This window comes from Aphelocoma coerulescens, chromosome 4, assembly GCF_041296385.1.
Source record: "Aphelocoma coerulescens isolate FSJ_1873_10779 chromosome 4, UR_Acoe_1.0, whole genome shotgun sequence".
Taxonomy (NCBI): Eukaryota; Metazoa; Chordata; class Aves; order Passeriformes; family Corvidae; genus Aphelocoma; species Aphelocoma coerulescens.
Genome location: NC_091017.1, coordinates 63,638,270 through 63,666,052, shown reverse-complemented (window position 1 = coordinate 63,666,052; position 27,783 = coordinate 63,638,270). Strand labels below are relative to the sequence as shown.

Here is a 27,783-nt window from a genome sequence, read left to right as displayed (position 1 = left end):
AAATAAAATAGTTCAGATCTCAGAGGAGAAGTACTATGTATTTGGCAAGAAGAAAAGGAATCTTATGAAGCAATCTAAATGCCTTCAGGTATTGCAAGTACAATCGCCAGGGAGGTATGTGCCTGCAATTCAGAGCATATTTGGGCCCATTTGATGCAGTTAAGTATTAATTATTTCATTCTTCTCCCTAATAGATCAGTATAGAAAAAAAAAAGGGGGCTGCACAATGATGTAGAATGTTACAGAACTTGCCCATCTGCCCCAAAATGAATGCGACTATAGTTAGTCAAGCATAGTCTATTCTGCTTCCCCCTAAATAACATGATACTAGAAAGTGATCATGGCCAGAATATTTCTCAACAAACTTCCACAAAATACTGTGAAATACAGTGTCATGGACCTAAACACTTCACATACACTGTTAAAACAATCAGTGGGGTAAAAAGCCCATAACTACTTCCTGAAAGAATCCTGTAAAGAATGATGGCAGTGAGCCATGATGGTTTCTTGGGTAGCAAATACTTTCAGGCCTCCCCTGTGAAGACTGATGCCTTAAAAGAAGCAGACTGCAAAGTCCTCCTGCTCAGGAGTTCTGTAGATCAGGAAACAATTGTCCATGAGAAATGCTGTGGCATCAGTAGTGAAGGCAGCAAATGTACCTAACAGGAACAGATTTCACTTCAGCCAAGCAGCAGTATGATGTGTGTTTAGGGGAAAACAATCAGAAATTCAAGCTTTGCCACCTCTTACTAGGGGTTATTTATCCCAAAGTGAAGAATTTAAATGGTCACAAAGCCATAAGGCTTCCTCTCCACCTGCCTTTTGAAACAGGCATTTGTCTTCCTTTGAATGGAAGACAAATGCCTGTTTAATCATTAAATAAGCTTCAGCAAAGCAAATGAACTTAGTTATTTCAAAAGCAAGAGAAGTCTAAATTGTCTCCTAAACTCCTTATATTCAAGCTGCCAGGACAGTTGCATGCTTTTCTTTCTTCCAACAGAGCCCTTTTTAATTCCTTATTGCTGTCAGTTTCCTTTTATTTCAGGAGTGAAGCTGTGGCAGGTAGTGGGAGCCTTGCGACGGGAGGTGGTGCAGATTGCTGCAGACACACCAAACTACCTGCGGCCACTGGAGCTGCCTCACGGTCACCTGGCCACTGCAGGCACTGAGACATCCACGTGCCTTCCCTCTGGATGCTGAGCAGCAACATTTTAAAGCAGCCAAATCCCTCTTTCCCCCTCAATCTCACTTTCCCCCTTTACCCAGAATTGGTAAGGAATGTGCAATATCTGTTTTTAAAATGCAAATTTACCTAGGTATTTTTTTAGCCAGGGGGGCTTCTTAAAAAGATTTTTTTAAAAAATCATAAATTACTAAAGAGACCATTTAGTGTCTAAAGTAAATCTTTCCTCTGTTCTTATTATACCAGTTTGTTTGTTGGCCTGAAAAGTTGCCAAGCTGTGTGACAAAAGAAGATGGAGCACAGCCTGGTCTTCAGGGACAGACAGCACATGGCAGCATGATGCTGTCAAGTAGAGGAAGCATGCAAGGGCAGGATTTTCTTTTTTTTAGGCTGGTATCTGGAACCTCATTTATCCTCAGGTAGGCTGGTTTGTTTGCTTGTTTATTTATTGAATGTATCTTAGTCTAGTGAAAAACCACCATGATGCTCCCAAAGCTGCCCCTCTGGGTTCTGCAGGAATCCATCCTGGCAGACAGATCTGCAGACTTGGAGGAAGTTCAAGTATTTTCCAGTGTATCAACAAATATGACAAGAAATCCCACTATATTCTGAGTGATGCCATAATAATAAGTGAGGAAGAAAGTAGTAACATTAGATAATCCCCATAGAAGACTAACTCTTTGATCTCCAGCATTTACATGCATGCCTTTACACTTTGTACATTGTAAGCATTTGATTTCTTACCAATAAAATACAGCTACAAACTCCTCTTGAATGTTCCAGAAATAAAATTCTCCTTGATCCTGTTATATGCCTTCTAAGCAGTGAGGGAGAAAAGTGAGGCCTCAGATGACCATGATGAGTAAATGAACAAGTTATCGTACAAATGCCAAGAACTAATAATGTCTATTTAGTTTAGCTGCTTCTAAATATTAAGTCAATTACTGTTCTGCTTTTTCTACAAGAGTCAGTGCATTATCATGATTTTAATTCTTTATCTCCAAACAGAGAAGCAAGCCTGACACCAGGGCGTGTGTAGATAGGGAGCGTTAATAAAAACATTTTCATAGCCCCATTTCTGTCTCTGATGGTAACGAAGCCTAATTTTGTAAACAAATTTTGCATCAATTCATGTGAATAAAATCCATCCTCCCTTGTGTCCTTGACCTCCCTAGGCCTAGAACCTTTTGATTTTTTCTGTCCTGGAAACATTCACATACTTGAGCAAATGTGAAATAATGAGCTATGACCTCTCGCGATACTGCTTGTCTGGTTACATCAGTGAATTTTCAGCAAGGGAGCTATTTCAATGGGTGTCAGTGTAAAGGAAATGACTCACTAGGCTGGCTTATAGCTGCTTGTAACTACAGAGACTGTTAACTAAATCCTAAATAAATAGCAGTAAATAATGGAAAATAAATCATGTTTCATTGCTAGCACTAAAATCCAGTACATGCATTATTAAAATTAAATGGATGCAAATAGTCAAAAATCTCTGAGCAACTATTTTTTTTTAAATGAAAGAATGGAAATTTTTTGATGACTATCAAGAAGAGAGAGGAAGAAACAAAGAGAGAGGAAAATCTAAAAGGAAGACATTTTCCAGGCTGTAGTGCCAGAGTCATTCTTTCACAGGCTTTACATCACAGAGAGCTCAGATTTAGAGTTGAAAATGTATGTCTCCAAAATACACCCATCATGTTTCAAGATTTCAAGCAGGGTTTATTCATGGCTGGGAGCCACAGTGGTAAAAGGAAGCAGTTAAAACCAGGACACATTCCTGGGACATTATAATGCATATTATGCATTGTCTCAGCTTGACTGTGAACAACTAACTTGAAAATGAACATCAGCTAATTAGTTGCATACCACAGAGGAAGCTTGAGCCTATTTCATTTACTGCACAAACAATTTCAGACTTTGTTCTTCAGCTCAGAAGAGGCATAGCCCTCTACTGCTTTCTTGGACGTGGATTTTACATGTGACATGGCGATGCAATCTGGAAGAAAACAGAAACCCTGGAAAGCCACAGACATAAAAATAGAGATAGGAGAATTTTAGCTTCCTTTCTGCTTAAGCAAGTGTTTGAGAAGCTGAAATCTGGATCTTGCTAAAGAAGTTTGCATCCACACCACAAATGGCACTGCAATGTAGATATACCCTAGGCAGCTGAAAAAAAAAAAAAGCAGCTCACTCTAGTACCACATACTATTTAATTATAACATCACGCAGCTTAGCTGCTCATCCATATGGATACTCCACACTGAGTTCTGTGCTGCTGTGGGTACTCATCTCTCTGAGCAACCTCACCTAAAACCTGTTTAGTGCCTTTACATTGCAGTGAAGTCGCGATAGATGTATCTTAACCTTGTGCTTTTCTATGCTATACTCCTGTCAACCCCATGCAAATGATACCACCATTTTTGAAATATAGGTACTCCAGTTTCCCCTCTGACAGACTACAAAAAGTCCAAATTTGAAGTCTAAGATGGTGAGGGCAACAGCATTTTTCTGCTAGCTGTGTGCAATAGCTCGCCTGAGAGGCAGCTGGCTACTGGGAAGCTCTGTGAGCACTACAATATAAATATAATGAAATGACAAGGTTCTGCCATTTCTCATCCTTGTCACTAATTGCATACTTTCACAGCTCTCTCTGAGCCCTTAAACTCTCTAAACACCAGAAATGTGAAAGTTTTAGAAGATGACTAACAGCCTGAGAAAAGTTGGAGTTACAGATTGGGAAGGCATAAAATGGAAATAACGTGTGACTGCAAAAGAGGTCTTTTTAAGTTATTCTTACCACTCTCATACAACTTCAGCAAAGTGTGCAGTGAAGTTAAGCTCAGTGGACACAAGCTAACTGGTTGTTAGCAAGGCTGAGCCAAAAGCCCCCACATTCTTTGGTCACCTGTGGTGAACACCTAGACCACGCATCTCGCTCCTAATGAAGAAGTAAAAGTACAAGGTGTGTTGCAAAACTTGTCTACTAAAGCAGGTCTCTTGTTCTCAAATGCACATACAGAGCTTTTGAATAAATGGTGCTTACCATCACAGTAGTTGTATCAAAAGACCCAGAATTTGATTCCATTCATGATTCCAGAGGTTTAGGAAGTGATAAAACTAACAAAAGCAGTTCAACAAGGCCAGTGTGTGACTGTATGTCATATTGGCACTTCAAGCACATGGCAGCATCAGCTTCATAGAGGATCTTTTGACTTTGCACTCGAAATTTCTCTTTGCTTTTTCCATTTCATGGACTAACAATGCAAGACTTAAAGTGAGGAAAAAAACCTAATTATTGCTGAAATTTGACTACATGGACCAAATACGAGCACCATATTTATGTCATTGATCATCATCTATGAAAATGTTGAACTAAGTCATAGATGTTACTGACAGCTGTGGAGGTGTAGCTAGGGAAGAGGATCTCCAAATAAAGGCAGATGCCTCCTTTGCTGAAGTGAGTTCCTATCCAATTCTTGGGTAAACTCATTGGACAATTTATGTTGCTTTTGCCTCAAAAGGAGCTTTCTGTCAAATCAGGATGGTGTTTCCTCACGAGTATTTGTACAACATATACGATGTCAACTGTTTCTAGCTTTGCTTGGAATTTATGTATTTGATGGGAAAAATGCTTATATTTAATGAATTTCAAAATTCTCTTCCTACTCCTAAAACTATGGCACAGTTCCACATCAGAGCTATGTCACTATTTTTTTTCCTCAGGAATAACAATACATTGTAGTTGTCAGTCTGAATTTTTTTGTAGTTCTCTAAAATAAAGTCTTTCAAAGATAGAAACTGACCTTTGATTTCTCTCCCTTTGCTAATACTCTCAGTTTTGTTGTCATGAGAACATAAACACTAAATCCCCTAGAGTGAACCTTCCTTCTACCTTTTTTTATATGTAGATTGAACATTTCTTATTCTATCATTTGATTTGTGAAACAGTTTGTTAAGTTTTCCTCCAAAGGAATGTTTTTATTGATTGCTTGCATGGCCGTGAAACATATTTTCTATATTACAGAAATGTTTGCATTTTGTCTTTGTAAGTTCAGAGGTAGAACTCTAGTAACAGAATTTCATTTTTATTTCCATCTAATGTCTATATTAAGGCTCTCCTAACCTTTAAGGCAAGCATTTTCAAATCAATTAGGTTATTTTTCAAGAAGGATGCTATGGAAGAATTGAGATTCCAAGTTAAATTCTATTTACTCTTTCACAATCATTGACACATTTACAAGTGATCAGCTAGGAAAGGTCTGGACAGAGTGAACTGAGTATTGTAATTGAGAGTCTGAATCAGAAAAAAATAAATTAGAGACACTGTATAAGAATAATGATAACTTCTAATGATGATTTAGCTTTGTAGTAGTGTCATAGCATACATGAGAAATAACCCATGAATATCTAATAGAGTTCAAAAGAAGTGATAGAAATAGAACACCAACAATATTATCTGTCGCATACTAACGGAATGAGGGAACTGGAAAGTAAAATATTGAGTATTTTTCTGTATTGTTTATGTTGGATAGGAATTTAGGCAAGGTCTCAAGAAGAATTTTTCCCATATAAAGAAGTCTGAAGGATTTCAGAGTTTCATGCTTGCCTGTGACTTTCTAATCACCAAAGATTAACAGTACTGATATTCATTAAAGAAAATTCAAATAGGTTTCCTGGGAGTAAGGAATGAAGGACTGGACTCATGAGCTATCTCTTTGAAAAAGCCCTGACAGAAAAACAATTTCATGTTGATAAGCTGTGATCTTTGCATCCTCTAATTATGTCCAGCAGAACATACCTTATTTGAGAGTTGCACAGGCATAAATACCACCAGAACTTGGCTTAATACTGTCACTAAATCTTCTGTAAGGAGAAGACAAATGAAAAGTGAAAAAGCAACACTTTTGCAATATTTCTTTGTCAGTTATACAGCACCTTAGATTAAATCAGTTCTTTTCAGAGTGAGAGACAAAGCTAAGGGCTCAGTGGGTGAGATCCAAAATTACAATGGTCACACCTCTGCAACTGGAGAATAAGTAAGGCGAACCAGGGCAGTGACAAATATTCCTCAGCTGCTCCCCAAGATGTAATCCAGAAGACAAACCACCTGTTGAATACCTGTTAAGGACTACAAAAGCATTGCCAGGGTGTACAGAAATGCAGCTAGAAAAGCAAATGCTCAGCTTGAATTGAAGTTGTCCAAAGACGTCAAAAACCACAAGAAAGGGTTCTTTGGGTCCATAAACAACAATCAGAAAGAGAAGGAAAATATGCTGTTGAACAGGAGAGAATTAATTTCACATGCCATGCTGAAATGGCAGACGTTCTTAACACTTTCTTCACCTCTGTCTTTGCCAGCACTGTTGAGCCTCAGGCCTTGGGAACATAAATCCAGGTTGATGCAAACACAGAGCCACAATCAGGGAAGGAAGGCTTGGTGTGTGAACTATTACAGGGGCTTGACCCCTAGAAGTCAATGTTCCCTGACAATGTTCACCTGAGGGTGTTACAGAGCTGATGTTGTCCTGAGGCCCTTCTCAGGACAGTGGCATCCTCTTGACAAGTGTTACAAGACAAATATGCATAATTCTATATATTCTGCTTGTGAATGGAAGGAAAGATTAATCCAGACCTGGGTGTTAGAAAACAGTTTCAGGTAATCTTAGATGAACATGGTCCTACTTACAGAAGTCTGTGGTATCCTCACAGGACAGAGAGATTTTCAGAATTGTGTGCTTCAGGCTTAGACTTTGATAGCACAACATTTATAAAAATAAAAATCAGTAGCACGTACATCTGACCCACATAAAGTCAGAAAAAGAAAAACAATCCCAAAACCCAGAAGAAAGCAGAATAGCGCAAGGATTTTAAACATATTTTTTTCACCAAGGAAACTCAGAAAATCACTGGAGACATGACGTGCTTTTTAGCCCCCTCCAAGTACCAGCTGCCTTTATAAAAATTTCCAAAAAATAAAAACTTGGGTTTTGGTAAGAATAAGGGCTCCCCAGTGAGAGTTTTAAAGACATGAAGACATTAGAAACATTTGCATCCACTTCATTGATTTTTAAAAGAAACCTAAACAATGCAATTCTGTCAGCTAATTAAAATGGTTCTCTCCAGTTGCACTGAATTTCTTTTGGAGGATCATTACTTTTCTTGCAGCAAATTTTGGTACTTTGTTTTAAGGTTTCAGACTAATGGAAGGAAAGTTGAGGGGAGACAATAAAGCCATACAGCAACACCAGGTACACAGGAGCACAGACCTTTTGGTACATCCAGTTAAGGCAAACACCATCGATTGAGCCAGGACTTGGATGTTTTCTGATGAAAAAGTCTTATAGACAGTATTTCCAGAAAGAATAATATCATAAACTATACAAATAAAGGAGGTGATATTTATCTTTCTTCTTATGTCACATATTAAAAAGAAATAGTTATGAAGGACAAAGTTTACTGTTCCTCTTACCACCCAACAGGGGACAGCTTCTGACCCTGTCATCATGCAGTACTTGTTAGTGTTATTTCTTACTGGTATTCCCTAGGCACAAATGTGATTAAAAAGACTTCTCAAAGGTCACTGGGCAGAACGTCTATTATCTGTCCTAAGACATGAGTTACAGAAAAATAAAGCAGTGAAAAAGATGACTGACCCACTGACTAAGCTGAAGTACAGGACTTGGCAGACGTGACCTCCAGACCCTTCTCTGCTCTGGCAAGACAGGCAGATGGACATAAATGTCTTCAGTAAGTCTTCAACATGCATAAGCATTTCCGCTTTTTTTTAAATCCCATTTGATATTCCTCTGCTTTCTCAAGTGTCTAGACATCTTTGAAAACCTGTTACCTAGTCTCTGAAGGGATAGTGTTACTACCTTATTTAGGTGCTGAGACTCCTGAACAGTTTTTTCAGAGACTAGGGTAGAAGCCAGGAAGGCTTAAGTTAACAGCCTGACCTTTTTTATAGCCGATGCTGGAATCGAAGGCAACAAAGTGAAGCCTAACTTAGACAATTAAAGCTGGATGGTATGAATTACATTCAGTTTTCAAAATGTAGCTAATGTACTCACTTATTCAGAGAGGCCTGGGGCAGATTCACACATTAAAGGATATGAAACTCGTATATTATGGTAATGGAAACCATGAAAATAGATGAAGATAAATAACCACATTTGATGAGTGCACCCCATGAATCTGAACATAAAGTCAATTATTATATTACAATATTTTAAAAAATATATTAAAAAGTTAACCTTATAAATAGCATCAAAAATTCTGGTATTTTAGGTTATTGAGATGAGAACCATAGATTGGAACTGAATTAATTAATGCAATAACAATCAGAAGGATCAAATTTCTGTTATTCCTAAGCACTGGGGCCAAACAAATAAACTCATTCATAGTTACACCATTCCACAGTGCTCCCTCATTTCGTGCAGAGCTATTCATGAGTCTCTACCTTGCATTCCTGGAGCAAGCTCTGCTAAGGTATGAGTAGAGGCAAGAAGTCTGCCCACAACTCTGCCAAGGTTCATCCACAAACCAGGTAATCTTCCCACAGGTAATGGACAGTTGACTATAATTGCTCAGTTTTTTTAAGTATATAAACCAGAGACAAATAAAATGAGACAAAGAGAATGTCCCAGATGAAATCAGATTTTCAAAATGGGGAGCATTTCAGTGATTTTAATTAGAAGCCTAGGAACAAGAGTTAAATAAACTTGAAGATACCTGCTCTTTCAACTGAACCTGGTGGGCTGGTAGGAAACTTTCTCTGCCTGCTTTACAGCACATAGGTTTTATAGCCTCTCACTCCACTAAAAATAAATAAATAAATTAGAAGCCCCAAGGCAACCACATATTTAGAAGCAATGAAAACCCAACCTGTCTACCTCTAAAGCATTTAAAGGGAAATGTATTTGGTCTTACAACCCAGGAATGAAAGCATAGCAGAATGAATTAAAACATTGTGACTTTTCTGTAATCTACATTGCTGCTCATGGCACAAGTCTGAAGATACAGAATTCATTCTGTGTTTCTTAATATTTCATAGAAATAAAGAATCTCAGTGCTAACAAAATTAACGTTGTGAACAAACGTATCTCATTACAATGTCAAACTATGTAAAACCACAATGGACCATTCCAGGGGAGTCAAAACCAATTAGTTGTATCAGAAAATCTACCAGACTACAAAACAGAGAGGCCTGTGAACTTCTGCAACTGCTTCAGAGATTAAAGAAACTGCAACACAGCATGGGGACTAGAGATAAAGTGAGTGGGTTTAGAAAGACTTCAAGGGAACTGAGAAGTTCATGCCCAGTTTCAAAACATACCAAAGTTTAGAACTGACTTGCTAAGCAATTTTAGACTGTTTCTCTTTTTAGAACTAAAATCATGCTCCCAGCCCATAATGTATCACTCATTTCCCTCAATTGACCACCAATACAGGACTCTGCCAAGAGAGTGATCTCTTCTTCTACTCTTTTGTGTCCTGTTCATACTTTTATTCTCCTTGTGAATCCTGAAATGGAAAGACAATAATCTAGTCTGAAAGCATAGCCGTTTCTGGCCTTAATTGCAGCTAGAATCACTCATTAAAAAAAAAAACAAACCCCAAAAAAACCCACACACACAAAAAAAACCCTAAAAAGACCCAACCAAAAAAAAAAAACCCACACCTACAACCAAACCAAAACAAAAATACCTAAAAAATATTTCTCTACCTCTTTGTTTCCATGACCATTACCAGATAAACAGATAGGTCTCAAGCTGCAAGTCAGACAAGAAAAAGGTACTATGCTTATAGTATAAAGCACAAAGGATGGATGATCACAAAGTAAACTCAGCTATAGACATTTTTAATAAACGCTGACTAACTGGAGAAATGTGTCAACCCAGGACTATACACAGTCTTGAGCTCATGCAGTGCAAACTTGAGTGACTTTCATCATAGAAATACTAGGTGAATGAAAGATTAAGCTAAAACAAAGTAGATCACTAATAAACTCAAAATACAGAAGCTTTATGTACCTGTCTCCCCATGTGCATTTTTAAAGTGCATTTATGTATGTATTAGTTGCTGTCTTTCACTCCTGGCAAGAATCCAGCATTGGCTGGCTGTAGGAAATGTTAAGCAACCCCCACCCCTGAATAACTACTTGGCATAGAAGGATTGCTTGTAACTTGTGCAACATGCTTCATATTAAGGACTCCTCAGCTTCAAAGATACTCCCGAAACTGGGAATTAAGTACTTACATTGCATGCTTTGCAAGTTTAACTCTGTGCCTCTTGATCATCATCAAAGTTGCCCTACAGAAATATTCCTCCCTCAATTTGATACCAGTATTTGAATTAAAAAAGATTCTGTACAGTATTTTAAACACATAAAAGGGAGCACTTCCTAGCATAAAATCTGGCTTGCTATCATACTGATTTTGTGGTCTGCAATTCTAATAATAATCATAAGCCTGTTTATTGAGGATGAGGAAAGAAAATATTGTGGAGCAATGTAACTTACCATGCCCATTATGGGCACTCCTTTGGATTCCCTTTGTTAACTTTTTTTGAGATAAGGATCTCTTCTAATCAAAATATGAAATCTGCTCTGCTGCTTCACAAATGAAATACCATTTCTTGTGTCTCATGCTTGTCATTTTCACCCTTGTCCAATTTGCTATCACATGAAACTTTCACATCAAAGAACAAACTTTGTAGAGGTTCAGTTTTGAATTTCTCCCTCCCTCTTCTTTCTACTATCTCTATATGGAAAGGAGAGCGGGAGAATGTGAGGAGGTGTCTAAAATACATTAGAAATACAGAAGAATTAAAAGACTTTTAATGAAAATTAATATATGAAGGAACTTAGTTTTCCAAGGTAGCCATTTCCCACAAAACTTGTGTTCTAAATGATGCATTTTCTATAGCTTAGTGGAGAAATGAGTGTTTCTAATAAATTTAAGAGAAAAAATCCCTGCTTTTTGGGGTCTTGACATAAGGAGGCATTTACTTGGATCATGTATGCCAAACGTAATTGAAAGACAGCTATTGGTGTGTTAAAAAAAGATTTGCAAAGATGGCTAATAAACAGAAAATAAAGGCATGCATTTTGTGGGATTTACCAGAAGAGATTGTGTCCAGTATCCAGTGGAGTCAGAGTTTGACATCAAGCCTGGTTTTATTAATCTCATCTTAAATACTCCTTGCTAGGTTTTATCAAAACACACATCACCCTACATTTTTGAAAGAAAACCCTTGGGGTTCATTTTCCAAATTTAGGGTGAATTTTACCTCAGTAGTTTGCAGGATTATGAATATCTGCTGAATGGCATTGTCTCTATTTTCAGCAATGGAATTCAGTAAAATCTATATTCTGCATTAGTTGCAAATTTATGCAAAGGGATATAGAAGAAAGCCAGCAGGTCACATTAAAACTCTTTTAAGCTAATATCTAATCTGTGCAACTTTCCAAAAAATGCATCTGAAAAAAAGTCAGTGTTATTTAGCTTAAAATAGGAAACTGAACAGAAATTTAAATGACAGGGGTCTTTTTACAAAGAGATAGTGCCATTTTTTAGCAGAGACATTTCTCTTCACAAGTTTTTCAAATTATATGTTCTTGTGAAGGATGTTAAATGTCTGGGTTGTAAATTTCAAATTGTCACTGCATGATGAACTCCAAGATGAGAAAGAAAGGAAAAAATTACTTGTTTTTAATTCAAGCTGAACATAAGCTATTGAAAATTCATATTTCATTTGTGGATTTTGCTCAACATTCACAGGAGCTGGAAGTGCTACTTCAAGGCTAGCTAGCAGAAATGAATCAGAAAAAAAAATCTGAGTTGTGCTGCTATTATTTCACCATCTTGAGGTAAAAATTAGAGCTAGATGAAACTAGAATTTTCGCTTTCTAAGAAATTTTTAATAACTTTTTAAAATCTGCTTACAGTTAAAAAAAATTATTTCCTGATAAACTCCAGCTCTTTAGTTCAGTTTGACTTTTGCATGATGCATAGTATCCAAGCAAATTACAGTGTTCTAACCCAAGAAGTTATACACATTCTGCTGTGATTCCATCAAAAAATTTTAAAATGAAACTTCATCAGAAATGGCTGATTTCCCATGCAAAGTTTCATTCTGAGAAAACATTAATTTCCAAGAGAAACACTCTTGGCCAGCTCTAGAAAGGATGCTATGCTGACAAAACACAGTAAGGTTCTACCTAAAATTTTATGTCTGTAAGGAACATAAAGAACACATAACATTATTATCTCAAGGATTTTCTCCAAAATTTGGAGTCTACTTGGTTTTGCAATAGTTTAAGTTGCAGGTGTTTGACAGGAAAATGAGAATGACAGAGTCTTCTTTAAGGATCAAGAAGATACACTTGGTTAAAATGGACGTCAGAAGCTTGCATCAACAGGATCAGACTTGAAATTGTTCAGAGAACTGTGATCTTCTGCACCAATAAGTCAACTCGCACAGCTTTGGGCAGACACAGTCTTTTTGTACATCAAGCTACCCACAAGCTGTTCCTTCTAGGGCTGCTGCAAGGCTCATTTAGCTCTTCTAAAGGACTCTGAATCTCCTGGAAAAAAAAAGATGTAAGCTATTGCATACTGTCCAAATCAGTCTTGGCTTAAGAGCTGTTTGTCTTGGAAACAGTGAAGTGTCCAGGCATGTTACTGCAAAAGCCCCATTTTTTTGCAAGAGATTCAAAACAAAGTGCTGCAGTAATATGGAGAAAACAGTTATTTTAGCCTCTTGATTGTCTTGATAAGAGGATTTGTAATTACTGTACCAATAACAGATAGAATAGGGAAAAAAATAGTTGCCATCAAGCCCAATTTACCACCATAGGAGAGAGTAATGGAAAGGCTACTGATGGATTAACCAATGCCTCTTTCTTCTCACTCTTCTTAGACACGACACACACTGATGTGGGTTTATATATTTTTAAACAGAACTATTATGGATCTTTTATGTAGTGGAAGTGTGTACTCTAATTCAAAAGGGATTTAAGGAAACCAAGTAAAACTGAACAACTGGGGTGGGGAAGGAAGGGAAATAAACTTGAACATGTATTTCCTGTACATCAGATTGAGAAGGGCATAGCAAGCAGCTTTCTGCAGATATGAAACACAATTTTTATTTATAGATGTGTTTCCCATGTGTTCACCTGTGGAATTCATTCCAGTGTACCAGGAAAAAATATTGCAGTGGCCTCATAGCCACCATTTGCTGCACACTCCTGGCAGTTTCCAAAATGTCTCAAAAGAGAATGCATTCCAGCTGTCTCCTGCACTCATCCTCTGCCTGAGATGCAAGCATAACAATGCAAAGAGAACAAAGCTACTCCGCTAACAAAGGCAGTATTAAATACTGGCAAGGAAATAAGAAACAAAATATTCTTTTCAAACATTAGGGAAAGCACAAAAGTTCACATTTTTTCTTCTGCTTGTTTTCTTAGTAAGGGTTTGTGTATCTCAGAGATTAAAAATGTAACACATACTTGCTTCAGTTGCTATGGTAATTCTGTGGAGTTTGGGGTTTTTTTATTATTGTTATTATTTAACTGAATAGCACTGTAAATAGCTGTATAAATGTCCAGAACACAAAATACAGCTTTGCCCCAGGCATCTTCTATTTACACACCCCTCTTTTTTGGCAAAACTTCATTATTGTTGCTTTTAATGAATATGCACACTCTATGCATTGAAGCAAATCTGAAGCAGAGAGGTACAGGAAATTGAATCCCCACTAATGAACAGCATGGTATTTGAGACTGTTTCAGAACCCAAATGTCACAGGTGTTCAGGTGGAAATTATTTGTCATTTTACGAATTCAGAAATGGAGGGTTATGAACAGGACTTTCAGAGTGATCATCTTTTCAATATCACCAATTCACCACTAGTGGAAAGGAACCCCTGTGGTGGATGCTCTGGAGAAAGTTAGGACAGAAACAAAGTTTGAAATTAGCATTTGTTGCTATGCTTCTCTGAGGGAAAGGGATAGTCCCATGCATCAGAAAACTTTGCAAATTAAAAGTATCCAAAATCTTGAGCATGCCAGCAGTTTTATGAGCCAAATTATCTAACTTAATAGGACACTGACAGTACCTGTCAAGCATCATTAATAGCAGAAGATGCGCTTTTCTGAAAGATTGGAGAAATGCAATTGAAGAAAAAAAAAAAAAAAAGAGAGAGAGAGAGAGTCAGACAGTACATCTGTCTGATGAGGAAGTAACATCTCTCCAAAACTGGTTTTGATAGCAAAACATGTTCAAGCACAATCACAGAAGTGCAAAAGCATCACTGCAGGTCTAGTCAGATCCATGCTCCATGTTGTACCTAAGTGTGGAAGCGTTTGTGCTGTGTGCCTGTGTGCAGGCAGCACTTCTCAGAGAGCAGGGAGAGGTAACATATAAACACCAATCCATCAAAGTGTGGGTGGAGCAATGCTCTGGAGAGCAATTTTAGCATGCAGAAAGATGCAGAATACTAAAGTCACAGGTTATGGAAGAAGAGCTAATTAAAATGAATGGCTAGGGCAATGCAAGGAGAAAAGTAAAATATGAGACAGCAAACAGCAGACAAAAAGGAAAGGGAAAGTAAAGAGGCAATAAAATAACATATTTCTTACGGGACATGTGGATTGGTTTGAGGGATATTGTATCTTTCTACCTTTTTCTGGTGTTATCCTAGGCCTTGTACATCTGCCTTTTCTGAAGAAGCTTCGGATAAATTTAGTCTTCTCAGAACAGTCCCTAGACCACAGTATTTTGACTATGTTCTGAGTCTCTTATGCAGACTGGTTCCCTCTGTGCCATCCTCCACAACTCTGCAGCAAGTGGGATAAATAAGTCTCCTTAGCAAAAATAAGAGTTATATTTAACAGAAGGAATGATTCCCTTAAGGAAAATGTGGGGGTTTTTAAATATCAGTCTATCTGTAGATATATTTATGTGCCTTATCTAAAGGCAAACCACTTCCTGAAAAAATTGGTAGGTCAATTTTATCCATCCACCTCATGAATTCTCCAAAAACTAATTCATCTCTCTCCTCAAAAAGTCAAATTGCCAATTTATCCTTCTGCCTTCTTCAATTTTCCCACCTGCTTTCATTTCTGAAGCTGAGTGAAACAAAAGGTAAAATTGACCAGCCTGTATAACCAGAACTATCCCTGAAGGCAAAGGGTTTAGGAAGTGGCTAAGATGTGGCTCAGCCTTTTCATTCCTCTCTCTTTTCACTTTTGCTCTACTTTGCTAAACACATAAATCTGTATTACAAATAATCTATAGCTAGTATTCCATTTAACATAAATACATCAATTCAGATTAGAAATAGAGTGTGCTTTTTGAATAAAAGCAATGAAGTAGACATTTTTAGAGCAGTTAAAAGATATAAATAAAATGCAGTTTACTTTCTCCCTTCTCATGAAGTTAATGCAGAGTTTCTCCATCTCTCAAGCTTTCTCAAACTGTAAAAGAATTAAAACACACTTCTTTATTGCTTCCTCTTCAAGTGTTAGTTATTCAGTTGCCAGGGTAACATGAAAAGCAACTACATAGCTCCAAAGTACCAAGGTTCATACTGCCTGATAGGAGTGATATAGGAAACCAACATGCTGAACAACGGAAACACATTCCCAGGCAAAAAAAAAGGAAAAAAGTAACTATTCTATATATAAGGGAAACCCAAGACATGACTTTAAAAGTTATTACAGACCCTCTTGAGCAGTGCTGCTATCTCTATTTATTATTCATTGTCTGTATCCTTCCCTTGGCGTCGCTTCCTCCTCTCTACTCAGGACCATTTTGGAAGACCTGTGCTGTTAAGATGCAAGGAACTGACCCAACTGTGGTCAGAACCTGCACACTCTGATCCCAGCTTCTCATGATTACAGTTTTATTGATCACATGCTATACCCTCAAGCATTAGCCCTGATCTGATCTTTGAGATAACTCCTCTATGCCTGCCTTCTGTCATATCAATAACTACAGTTAGAGCTCTCCTAGTTGGGTGCAATTTTCCCCTCACCAGCCCTGTGGAAAACAAAATACACAGAGTGGATGAACTTAGAATTTCTAGCCAAACTCTAAATATGAACTGTTTGGTTTTGAAAATTAAATTTACTGTACTTCAAATATCAGTTGGTCTTCAGGCCAGGAACACTGCTGTTTAAAGGCAGCAGTCTCAGCAAGGATGAGGTTTTCAAGGCAAAATGAAAGACAAATCTGGAGGACTTGCAGCTGTGTGCTCCAAACTTGATTTTAGTATAATTGCCATTTGTTACTTGGCAATGTGGGCAGCTAAGTGGAAGCCACAAGGAGACTGAAGTCAAAAAGGTCTCAAAGAAATAAGATCCAGGAAGACCACACTTGCTCATGCCACTACAAAAAATGATCCAGACTTCTGAGTATATGCTCATATGCTCATAGGAGGGATGCTGATGGCTTATTGTTGTTGTTTATTGCTTTGGATCTCTTAAAAGCATCTAGATTTCAGGATAGATTTGAAACCATGTTCCTAGCAAGTATCCCAAGACCTAGTAATGCCAATGGCAAGGGCAGGCTAGCTCAAGAACAGCTATTAAATGAAAGGAACTTAGTATATAGCTATGTCTGTTCTTAATTGTGAGCTGGGCAAGCAAACAACCAGAGACACCTGTATAAATCTTATTAATCCTTCACTGAATTTATGGCATTTTACATTTTTTTGCTCAATTTGTTTTTTACTTTTATTTATCCACGGTTGAGAAATCCTTCTTGATAATTATGGATATTTTTTCAATGTACAAGAATTCAAACACTTGTTAAAAAATTTGAAAATACATCAGTTAGAGCTCATATGGCACTACCAGCCTCTCTTGGTCTTCCAGGATTTTCAGGCTTTTTTAGAAGGATTACTATTGCTAAGTATAAACACATTGAGGTATTACTTTAAAAATTAAACATAAAATTTCTGATTATATGCTTAGCAAGAATTTTGCTTTGATTTTATTCATAAAAATGTTCATGTCCTCTCAATCAAAAATATTCATGCCTGTATATTAAGTAAGCAATAGTTTAACAATTAATCCATCCATGATATTTAGATGAAGTAAAACATATTAAGTGATGTTAAGGAAACACATAATTTATAAAACTAATGCTATGAAATAATTTTTATAATTCTGATATACAATATTTATACTGTTATGACATTAATTTCTAAATTAGTTTTGGTGTTACTTACAAAAGAGTAGATTTATACATGGGGGATGAGCAAAATTTTATATAGATCATAGGCATATAAAGGCATATTTTCCAATTAGCAGCATTTTTTTAAAAAAGCTTATGTAGACCCACAGTCTTCCTAGTAGCTTAGTTTGGGGTTTTTTTGTTGAGATTTCTTGTGCTTTACATTGGGATTTTTTTGGCTTTGAAATCATTACTGAGATAAAGTCTCCAGTACAATAACCCTAGTTAATGCTTGATGCTTTCACTTTTCTTTTACATCTCTGATGTTCAAATGTCAGTGATTTTAGTGCTGAATTTAACCTTTACACATTTTTCTGCTGCTCCCGAAACCTTTCTAGTTCTTTCCTCTGCTGGATTTGGCTGACAGTAGACCAGAATGCATCATGCACATACACACATTGCTGTTTGAATTCCTTCAGGCATTTCATGGCAAATCTATTGAATGACATTGTTCTCTCAGAGGAGAAGCTCAGATCTGAATACCTGTTAGATCCCTCAGAGGAATGTTCCAAATGAGGCAAAAGCCCACTTTTGTGGACTGTGACAACCGGGGAGGTCCTCAAACATTTTACTGTTTCTTCACATGAGTGTCTAAGAGTGAAGCAAAGAACTTGTAACCCTTGTGGTGCAAAAAGCTACATTCACTACCAAACTAACACTAAAACCTGGAAGCACAGTCAGGAGCTATCTCTTGTGAATCATTCCTCCACTGGATAACCTCAAGCAAAATCTAAGATAAGATATAAATCTATATTGCCTGTGCTAAAAAAGTAAGTTGTCTTTACTTAATAAAAGACTATTCTGCAGTCCAGTATCGCATTTATAATGTACATCTTACCCTGGATAAAGCTGACCCTTTTTTTAGGGACTCAAAGTAGGAACCAGATGTAGATTGAAGTGTTTAAACAATTTCATGTTCTCAGTAAATGTTAAGTAGAGATAACATGAAGACATTTGTGATTCATTTCTAGTTAACTATCGAACAACTGTTCTTTTTCTACACCTTTTTTATCCTAGTAGCCTAATGAATCTCACATGAATGTTCATCCTCATTTTAGGCAAAATGAAACAAAGAGAAGGAAATTGAGTGGCTCCAAAAATTAGAGATGCACTGCAGCAATTGCAGTGCAACAGGTCTTATCTGTTGTTTTACCCATTGAGTCATGTTGCTTCTTTCAAGAATTGAAATATTAATTATTGACCATGCATGACAGGGTGAGTGCACTTTTCCTGATCTCTGCCTATATGGCTGAATTTGCTTTTCTGGAATACTATTACATATTGCTGCCTCTCTGTCACAGGGAGAACACAGCTGGTTTCTGAGTTTCTGTGTTCTCTCTGCTAGAGAATTCTGATTAAAACCTCAATAAAAATAGCAGTTTTTCAGCTGATGCATTCCATAGGGCTAGCAAACATCATAATGCTTGGTGGTAAATGGTTTGCATGGATGTTTATTTAAACCTGGCCAAGCCTCTCTGGTTCTGGAAGCTGTAAAACTCCTAAGGCTAGGCTTATGAAAAAATTGTGTGCTAAGAGGATGAGCATAAATTCCAGACAATAGAAAGGAACTTTGCTTAATGTAAAAGACACAGACAAGTTACAAGCCTGGGTCCAGTCTAAAACTGAAATAGTTTGAAAGGGGATTTTCTTACAGTGCTGCCATCTATGAGTTTGGCTAGGTCCCAGAAAAGTTGAAAAGAGTCTTTTCCACATTTTGATTATTTCTACTGTTAGTTTTCTTCCACTCCCAGAAAGCAAGGTCACAAAATCCCACTTTTATCACTCATAGAATACAGTATAAGCCCTTAAAATGAAAAAGAAAAATGCAGGTGACCAAGAGTATCCGTTTTTTTCCTGGCATCTTATTCACTCATTATAGCCACATATTTAAATGGTTTGGTACCTCATCTAACCAGGTGCTATCAGCAAGTCTATGAGAATTTCTTGGAATGTGCATCACTGAGGAACTCTTACTTTGGAGCTAAACTCTAAAATAAAGACACAATGTTGGTAAAGTTTTAATTCTCTCACACTTTCTCAAAACAGTAGGTTTTCAGTGATACGGCTTAACTGACAGAACTGTATTAACATTATCTATTTATATATACATATATATATCTACACATATGTATGCATGGCACACATTTAAAAGTCATCTAAACCTCCATTGAAAGAGATCAAATCTCTTCTGAATTTAATGGGAGGGGGCTCAGGCCTTTCATATACCTACTCTGCAATTGGCATTTATATGCCTTCATCCTGTTCCTGATCCAAGCCTAGTGAAATCAATAGAAAATTACATCACTTGACTTCAGCGTAAGAACAGTTGGCCATTTAGTCAAAACTGGTAGCTTGAGATCATTTCAACAAATCATCAAAAACCAGGGTGGGAGAAGTGAGAAGTCATCTAGTCTATTCTCTGCTTCAGCAGGGTATCAAATATAACTACCATATTCCTGACAGATGTTTACCCAATCTGCTCTTGAAATCCCCCAGTGACAGTAATTCCATGATACTGTTAGGCAATTTCTTCCCAAACTAAAATATTCTGATAAGAATCCCTAATATCTAGCCTGAATCTTTCTCTCTGCAGTTTATGACAAATATTTTCTCTACCTACAGAAGGAAAAGAGTTTCTCCAGTTGATTCATGTCTTTCTCAAAGTGTTATGCTTGTAAATAGGCACAGTTCTCCAGCTGAGGCAACATCTGTCCTGAGCAGATGAAAAAGATGGACCAGACAATAGTCATGTCTCCATCCCAGTAAAACAGCTGACCTTTCCCCAGCAGTGTGCCATTGCTGATCTGTGCTACCACTGATAAATGTTCAGCTTGCAATGTGCTGTGTTTCCCAGACCTCCAAGACCATATCTGAGTCCTTTGTTCCTTATCTTATCTTTGTGTAGTTTTTCATACCTAACCCAGTACTTCTCTTCCTTGAACTCCATGCTTTTTTCCAGACTGTTTCTCAGGATGTTTGAATTGTATGTCTTCCTTCCCAAGACTTTTGTTTTTTCCCAGCTGGGCACTGTGAATTCAGTACATATGCTCTTTCTCCTATTCACTTCATTACCGACAACATGCAATTCACCACACCCAGGAGAGATTCTTGCAGAACCCTACACAGTATCTGGCTCAACACATAACCTGCCAGGTTCAAGAAGCATTTGGACAATGCTCTCAGGCACATGGTGTGACCCTTGGGGTGTTCACTGCAGGGCTAAGAGTTGGACCTGATGATCCTTGTGGGTCCCTTCCAGCTCATCATAGTCTATGATTCTACTATACATACTGCTTTCCAACCAGTATTTTATTCCATTTATAGTGATTTGATTCAGACTGTGCCATAAGACAGTGACAAAAGCCTGGGTACAAACAAGATGTATGACATTTATTTACTTCATATTTATGCTCTTTGTTACCTTATTAAGCAAAGAAATTAAACTAGTTTGACACATTGAGTTTATAAATCCATGTTAGCTCTTATTCTTTCCCTTGTTACACAGTTGTTAACAAATCTTTATTATCTGTTCCAGTGCTTTTCCAGTGACTGTTGCTAAGCTGGGGGGTGTGTAAATCCCATTGTTGTTGCTGTGTTTCACAGGTAGGCAATGCCTTTTTCTTCCTCCTATCACCACATCCCTGAATGAACTGCTCGCTCAGGGCTGTGACACTGCTGACACCTATTCTTGAAGTACTCTGTGGCAAACTTCATTAGGTCCAGCCAATTAAAATGGACATATATTCCTTTCAAATTCATTCATTAATTATTGTTGTGTCATCCCAGCGTGTGTATAGAACTGGTTTTGTTGATTTTTTTAAAATTCTAAACTAATCTTCAAAACACTTTATCTTGTCTTACCAGGATACCAAATACAATATGAAATGCCTAATGCATGCTCTGATTATTCCCTGCAGCACTGTGAACATTACACTGACTGACACATCAGCAATAAAATTCTACACAGTAAATAACTCACCAAAAATCTAACATGTTAATTACAGAGGCACTTCTTTGCAATAGCCCTGAGTAGAAGATATATTGTGAAAGAAGCCACTAAAACAAATGTAAAATTTAGAGTATTTATTCTTTGCCTTTCTTAAATTTCTTTAATTGAAAAAGGGTTTTTTCAGTAATTATCTGTGAACAAATTAAATATTCTAAGTCTACTCATTTCTGTATTTTTCTGTTTTCGTAATAGTCATCCAAATCTCAAAGACATAATTTTAAAAACATGAGTGGTAAAGACATTAAAAATATTTTTGTGCCACGATATTAATTATTTTAGTGGTTACTTGATTCAAAACAATTTTAGTATATAATTGTCTTTAGTTCCAGAGACTGCTCTTTACTACAGATGTGAGTTTCCTTTAACTATTCACGAGATGTGCCCTCATGATGTAAAATATATTCCAAAACCTACATTTTTTTTAATACCAAGGACTGCAAGTAAATTGGTAGCCCATAGTAACAACATATGTTTATAATTATGATTACCATCAGGGAATTCAACCTTACTGAAGGACAGAAAAGAGGCCCAAGCAGGGAAACCTCAAAAAATTTATGGAAAAAAAAAAAAAAAAGAAAGGAAGGAGAAAGTTGAAATGGGAAAACCACTCTTGAATAATGGAAAAGACTCAGTTGTAAAAATAAACACAACTTTCAACTGACTCTGCTGCAAAAACTCCAATATTTTAGTGAGCAAAATATTTAGTAACTAATTATTTTCACTATTCAACTGATTTGTGCAGTGTTCTCCTTCTAAGCCCTAAGCATAAATTCTCTGAATTTGTCACAAAAAAACCTGTTAACAGATCAGCTACGTGGCAGCAAGAATAAAATGCTGCAAATGCTGCTTTATTTTATTAATATAGTATGCATACATTTAAAAGTGCCATAGCTAATGCTGAATTGTTTCCATTACAAAACTCATTTTATGAGTGTTCAATAACTCAGCTGTTTGAAATCACACTGAGCTGAAGTTGGCAAGCTTCACTTGTGTGTGCACAGAAGATAGGACTTTTACAGCACATAAGTGAAAATCTCTAAGTTGTGGGTGAATCCTGAAAGATTCACATTTAGAGTTTAGCTTGACTGAGAAAAGCCCTCAAACCTCTTGGATCTAATGAAATAAAGGGAAAATATTGCAGAATTGCCACTGCTCAGGCTATTAAAATCAGCAGGTTCAAAAAATAAAAGTTCCTCAGGGTTACAGGTATGCATTTATCAAGTTATTTTTTAATCTAAATAAAAAAATCCTATTTAAATTCAGTAAGTGGATAAGACATATTACTTTTACAAAGAGGTGATAAATACTGAAAATAAATCCCATTTTAAGATTTTTTATTTTTGAGATTTTTCTTTACTTTTTTCCTTAGATGAATGATTTTCTAAAGAAACTTCAGGCTAGGTAAGTTTTGCAATTTTAAAATTAGATAAAATCTAAATAACAGGTACCTTACATGATCAAACCTTTTGAGGTAACTTCAAAATGGTGCTAGACTTAATTCACAGTGACTTCTTTTATGCACCTTGTTTTATGTAATTGAAGAAAATCTCATGTTGAAAAATGACTGAAGCTGTAGTACTTCTGCACCTCTTCACACTGTTAGGGTAAATTAGAACATGAAGCTCTTGTAACATTGTGGGAAGCACCTCTCTTACACGGCTCCAGCCTCATTCAAAATGTGATTCAGCCCTGGAGAGGCCACACCAGCCTAATAAAAGCTCATCAGAGTTAAGGGAAGGAGAACCATTTCACAGTTGTTTTGCAAAAACAAAATAACCTGAAATTCACTACACCTGCAGGGCAGTGCCAACTCACAGAACTTTAAAGATGTGTGTCTTCTAGCCCCAGCTTCAGGATTCACATGGTTATGATTGAATCTCAACTTTCTTTCTTTCTTTTATTTTTCTCTTTCATCATTTTTAAGAATTCCATTTCCACACTTCATGGTTGTAGGAAAAAATGTCTGATAAGGACATTGTTCAAAATCTAGTGAACAGAAACTGGAAAAAGCTGCAAAGTGGCAGATCTTCAATAACATAGTACACATGTCCTCCACGGTGTTAGGTAATAGAAGCTTTAAATTAAGCTATCTTCTGGTTGAACTGTTGGTGATTTCTGATGCTTAATTGGAATGAAAAAGGATTAAACAATAATAAATAACAAACCTCCTTGGAAGCAGTGTCATGCACTATTGGTCAAACATGTTCATTAATTCTCATACCCCAGGGTTTACATTGAAGAGGAAAAGCTATGGACTGAAGTTTTAGGTTTTTTATTTAGTGGTCAGGTTCTCCTCAGGTTCTCAGGTTCTCCTGAAGTGTTTCTGAAACATGGGAACCTACCTAGAAATTTCTAACTTCATCTAGAAATACTATTGCTACATTCAGCCAAAATAGTCATTGCCCTTTGAGTCATCCAAAGCTCTGAAAGGCCTTGGACACTGGTTCTCTAGCAGGCAGAGATTTAACAGAAAGACCCCTACAGGAAGAAGTCACATTGATCCAAAGACTGACTGCACTTAGACAGAGGTGTAAGACACAACTTTGTGACAGAGCCAGAAACAGCACCTGTAAATAATTTTCTGTTAAAAGAAACTTTTGACCACATGAATTTCCTGGAAAAGAGGAAACTGGCACAGAAAAAAATCCTCCCTTTGAATTCTTATTCCTTGATTTTGCTTGGAACCTGAGTCCTCAAACTTATCATCGTGGTAATTACTGGCTACTTCTGGCAAGTGTGAGGCTTTCTTTAGACTTTTTAACCCAGCTTTCAACTTTTTCCTTTAGTCTCACAACAAAGGTAACGTTCCATTACTACATAATAAATAGTAAAGCCAGTCTTATCCCCTAAAAATTTATTCCCAGTAGAAATGACTGACTGGAGGCCCCCATGTTTCTTTGAAATGTCTTTACATAATAGTTACATGGGAAAATCTTATGAAGATCTTTCATGCTTGCCTATATAATGCTGACTTTATCCCTGCACCTTGGATCTGAACTAGCATTACATGATCACTAACAAGATGAAAGCAAATAGCCCTTCAGGCTTTGAGAAGTGGGAACTGATCACAGTTCCAGTTGACTTCAATGATTCTTTGTGTGCCTCACATCCCTGTGAACCACATCCTGAAATACTGAGCAGGTATGTCTTACCAAGGATTAATAATCTTAGCAACATATTTTTATTACTGAAATCAACTCTCAGAAGCTAAAATGCTCAAAGTTATTCTGATATGGGAAAAATTATGTACGTATTTGAGGAATGTATGGCTTATAGCCTTTATATCAAAGAACTGACTGGCTTGTTTCCAAAATATGTGATGGATTGATTGATTTGAAAATAAATCCGAAAGATCTTCTTACAAAATATTTAATAAACTGTAAGTATTTTATACCCATGACAATAATAATTGGCATGATTATAAAATTAATATATTATTATACATATTAAAAAATCTTTACAGTTTCAGCTTCACAAACTTTTGGGAATTTAATGACTGGAAATTGTGACCAAAATCACATACACTGTTTAAGCATTTAAATAAATAGTACTTGAAAGTCATTTTATCCAGACCCCTTACATTGCTGCTGACTGATAAAACAATCAGACTTGAAAACTGCAATAATAACATAGTAAAGAAACAGTTGGGAATAGGAATATTGCAGGGAATAATACTGCATCTGGAGGTAGAAATCCTTATGCAAATTATAGGAAGACATAGCAAAGGTCGCCAAGACTTTAAAAGTCCTCTAGATCCTAACATTATTTCAGCTTTGAAGGGTTGAATGCACTCCAAAAACTGACTTCCACTGTCTGCTTGTTGTCTGATACTTGTGATTTATAACAACTGAAACTTTTTGTATTCTTTAGGCTGGTTCAAGCTGTTTATGACTGGCTGTGTCATAGGGCTGGGACAAGATTTTATTTGAGTTCATTAGCCCATGGACCCCTGGTGACAGAGGATTTGGTTCTTCTTCCTGACTTACGGGGACACCTTTTCCTTGATGTGGGGAGAAAGATATTTTGTATTTCTGTTTCTTCTGACATATATACAATAAATTTATGTTTAAAGTATGCATTAAAGATGTCAAAGAAAAAAAGAGAAGTATTTAGAAGAGCTTTTGCTTAGAGATTTAAGTTCTTTATAAACAAATACTTTCTTCAAAGTTATATTGCTTCCACTTCATCTTGAGAAAATGGTGGGGGGTCACTGAAACCTCGGATGGTCTGAATGACTGCAATATTGAAGTATGATTAGACACCAGGTGCATGGATGGCAGTGGAGGGGCACTTATCCCTCTGCAGCTAAAGTCACAGGGTGACAGTCTCTGCTGAAGACAATATTAATTTTAGAGCTTGGAGGCAAAGGATTTTGAACAGAAGCAGACCAAGGTGCTATGTGACTAAGCCAACAGCAAGGATCTGATTTTAAAAAACAAACCCACACACCCAAAATATAAAACAATAAATTAAACCAAAACCAGGATAAAGTACTCCTTAACTTTCAAAAGTGTGGAGGAGAAATATATTGTGGGGTACTTCCATTTGGAAGGCAGATGTGGAAACTCTCACCTAACAAACTTCTTTCCTGCAGTTCAGCCAATAGTAGCAGTAAAACAAAAGAAGTTGAACTCAATATGAGATAACTATTTTAGATTGCTTTTAATATTAACTAAGGTCAAACTATAAACTACAGATAGGATGTATAAGCATGATCCGTTGATTTCATATAGACAGAATTTGAAATTACTAAGAACAGATTTCCAGCTAGTTTCCCAAAGATGCAGAAAGCTCTAAGCAAGACTGACTGGGTAGGAAAGTTAAAGGCGACAAATAAATAGAAATAAGAGGGGTTTTTAAAGCTTAATATTTAGGGGAAAAAAGCACAATTCTTCAATCCAAATCCAAGGAAGGACTGAGAATAAAGTTAGAAGTATTCGGAAATACCGGCTTGCAGGGCTCCTGGGTGTTTTTTTTGTTTCTTTATTTTGTTGGAGTTTTTTTCATTTTTTTTGCTAAGCATATTATTATAACAAAAGGGATTTTTAGCAATGTATTGATGTTTTCAAGAGGACAAATTGCTAAGACATGTAGAAAAACCTGACACATTCTTTAGCTAAGACAAAAGGTAACGTACAGTGATAGTGGGATGATTTTTTTTTTAATGCATTAGTGACATAGTTGGGTGTTAAAAATGTAACTTGGTAGAAATATTCTGAAGTCAGTGGATCTCAGTAATCTTCACCCAGGTATATTAAAGGAATGTCCAAGAAAATGTTTGTCATATTGATGTTAATCCATAATAAATCTTGTTGTATTAAGGAAATTCTAGATGATTTGCAGAGTGCCACTGTGCAAATACTCAAAAAGTACCAAGTGATAAAATCAGATAACTATTGCCCCAGCTTTAATCCAGTGATTAAACTAATGGGATATCACATAAGGTACTAACCTGAATAAAAATTAACATTAAGAAATCTCAATAATGCCAGTTAATCAGTTTTACTGATAATAAATTTTATCAAATCTGACTTATTTTTAACAAATTACAAGTCTGGCAAAAGTTGAAAAATTGATAAATATAATTTAATTGGATGCAATATACTTAACCTTTTAATAGGGCACTAATTTTTAATGTGTAACAATCCAATTGAAACATGAACACTCTACAATATCGACAAAGCCCATATTATATGAATGAAGTCCTGAACTACTGACCAGATGCTAGCACAAGGAGTTTGCAAGGAATCCCTAAATGGGGATATTTGTATAACCCACCCTATTCTGTTTGGCTTTGAACTACTCAACTTTTTTTTTGTCTTTAATGATAATTTGGAAATAGCAATAAGGTCACTGCTTGTCACATTTCAAGTTAAAACTAAACCTGAAGGAGTAGGAAATATCTAGAATAAAGGAGAATGATGACCATCCTGGGGGCCAATGCTAATATCTTTCAGACAGCAGATATCTCACATTTAATTAGCTTCACATTGTGACTGGTTTCTGCACTCCAGTATGCATTCCATTGACATGTTCCATGTATTCAACTGTACAATCCTCTTTTCCATTCTTTTCCAGTAGAAGAGAGCTGAAGGGGTTTGTATGGCATGTCCACACAGGGCAGGGAAGATCAGAGATGAATGAACGTGCTGGGATGAAAACAGCTGATGCTGTTTGGAACCCAAAAGCAAGGCTAGACTGACACAGGAGTGCCAAGGCTGGACTGCACAGTGCTCTACCACACAACACTGGGAATTAACTGATCATCTTACTCATTAAGGGAATTCCCTGCCATGCTCCCCTGGGCATCAGAGGCACACACACAGAGTCTCAGAGCTTGGGCCACA

General features: G+C 36.8%; 1 protein-coding gene across 1 annotated transcript in view; it reads right to left on the bottom strand.

Moving 5' to 3' along the window:
- Positions 1–23,102, bottom strand: part of LDB2 (LIM domain binding 2) — a 264,065-nt gene extending 240,963 nt beyond the window's left edge. The window contains exon 1 of the mRNA XM_069014372.1: positions 22,890–23,102. Coding sequence (XP_068870473.1) covers positions 22,890–22,891 — 2 coding nt within the window. The 5' untranslated portion in view covers positions 22,892–23,102. The remainder of the gene's footprint in view (positions 1–22,889) is intronic.
- Positions 23,103–27,783: the final 4,681 nt, after the last annotated feature.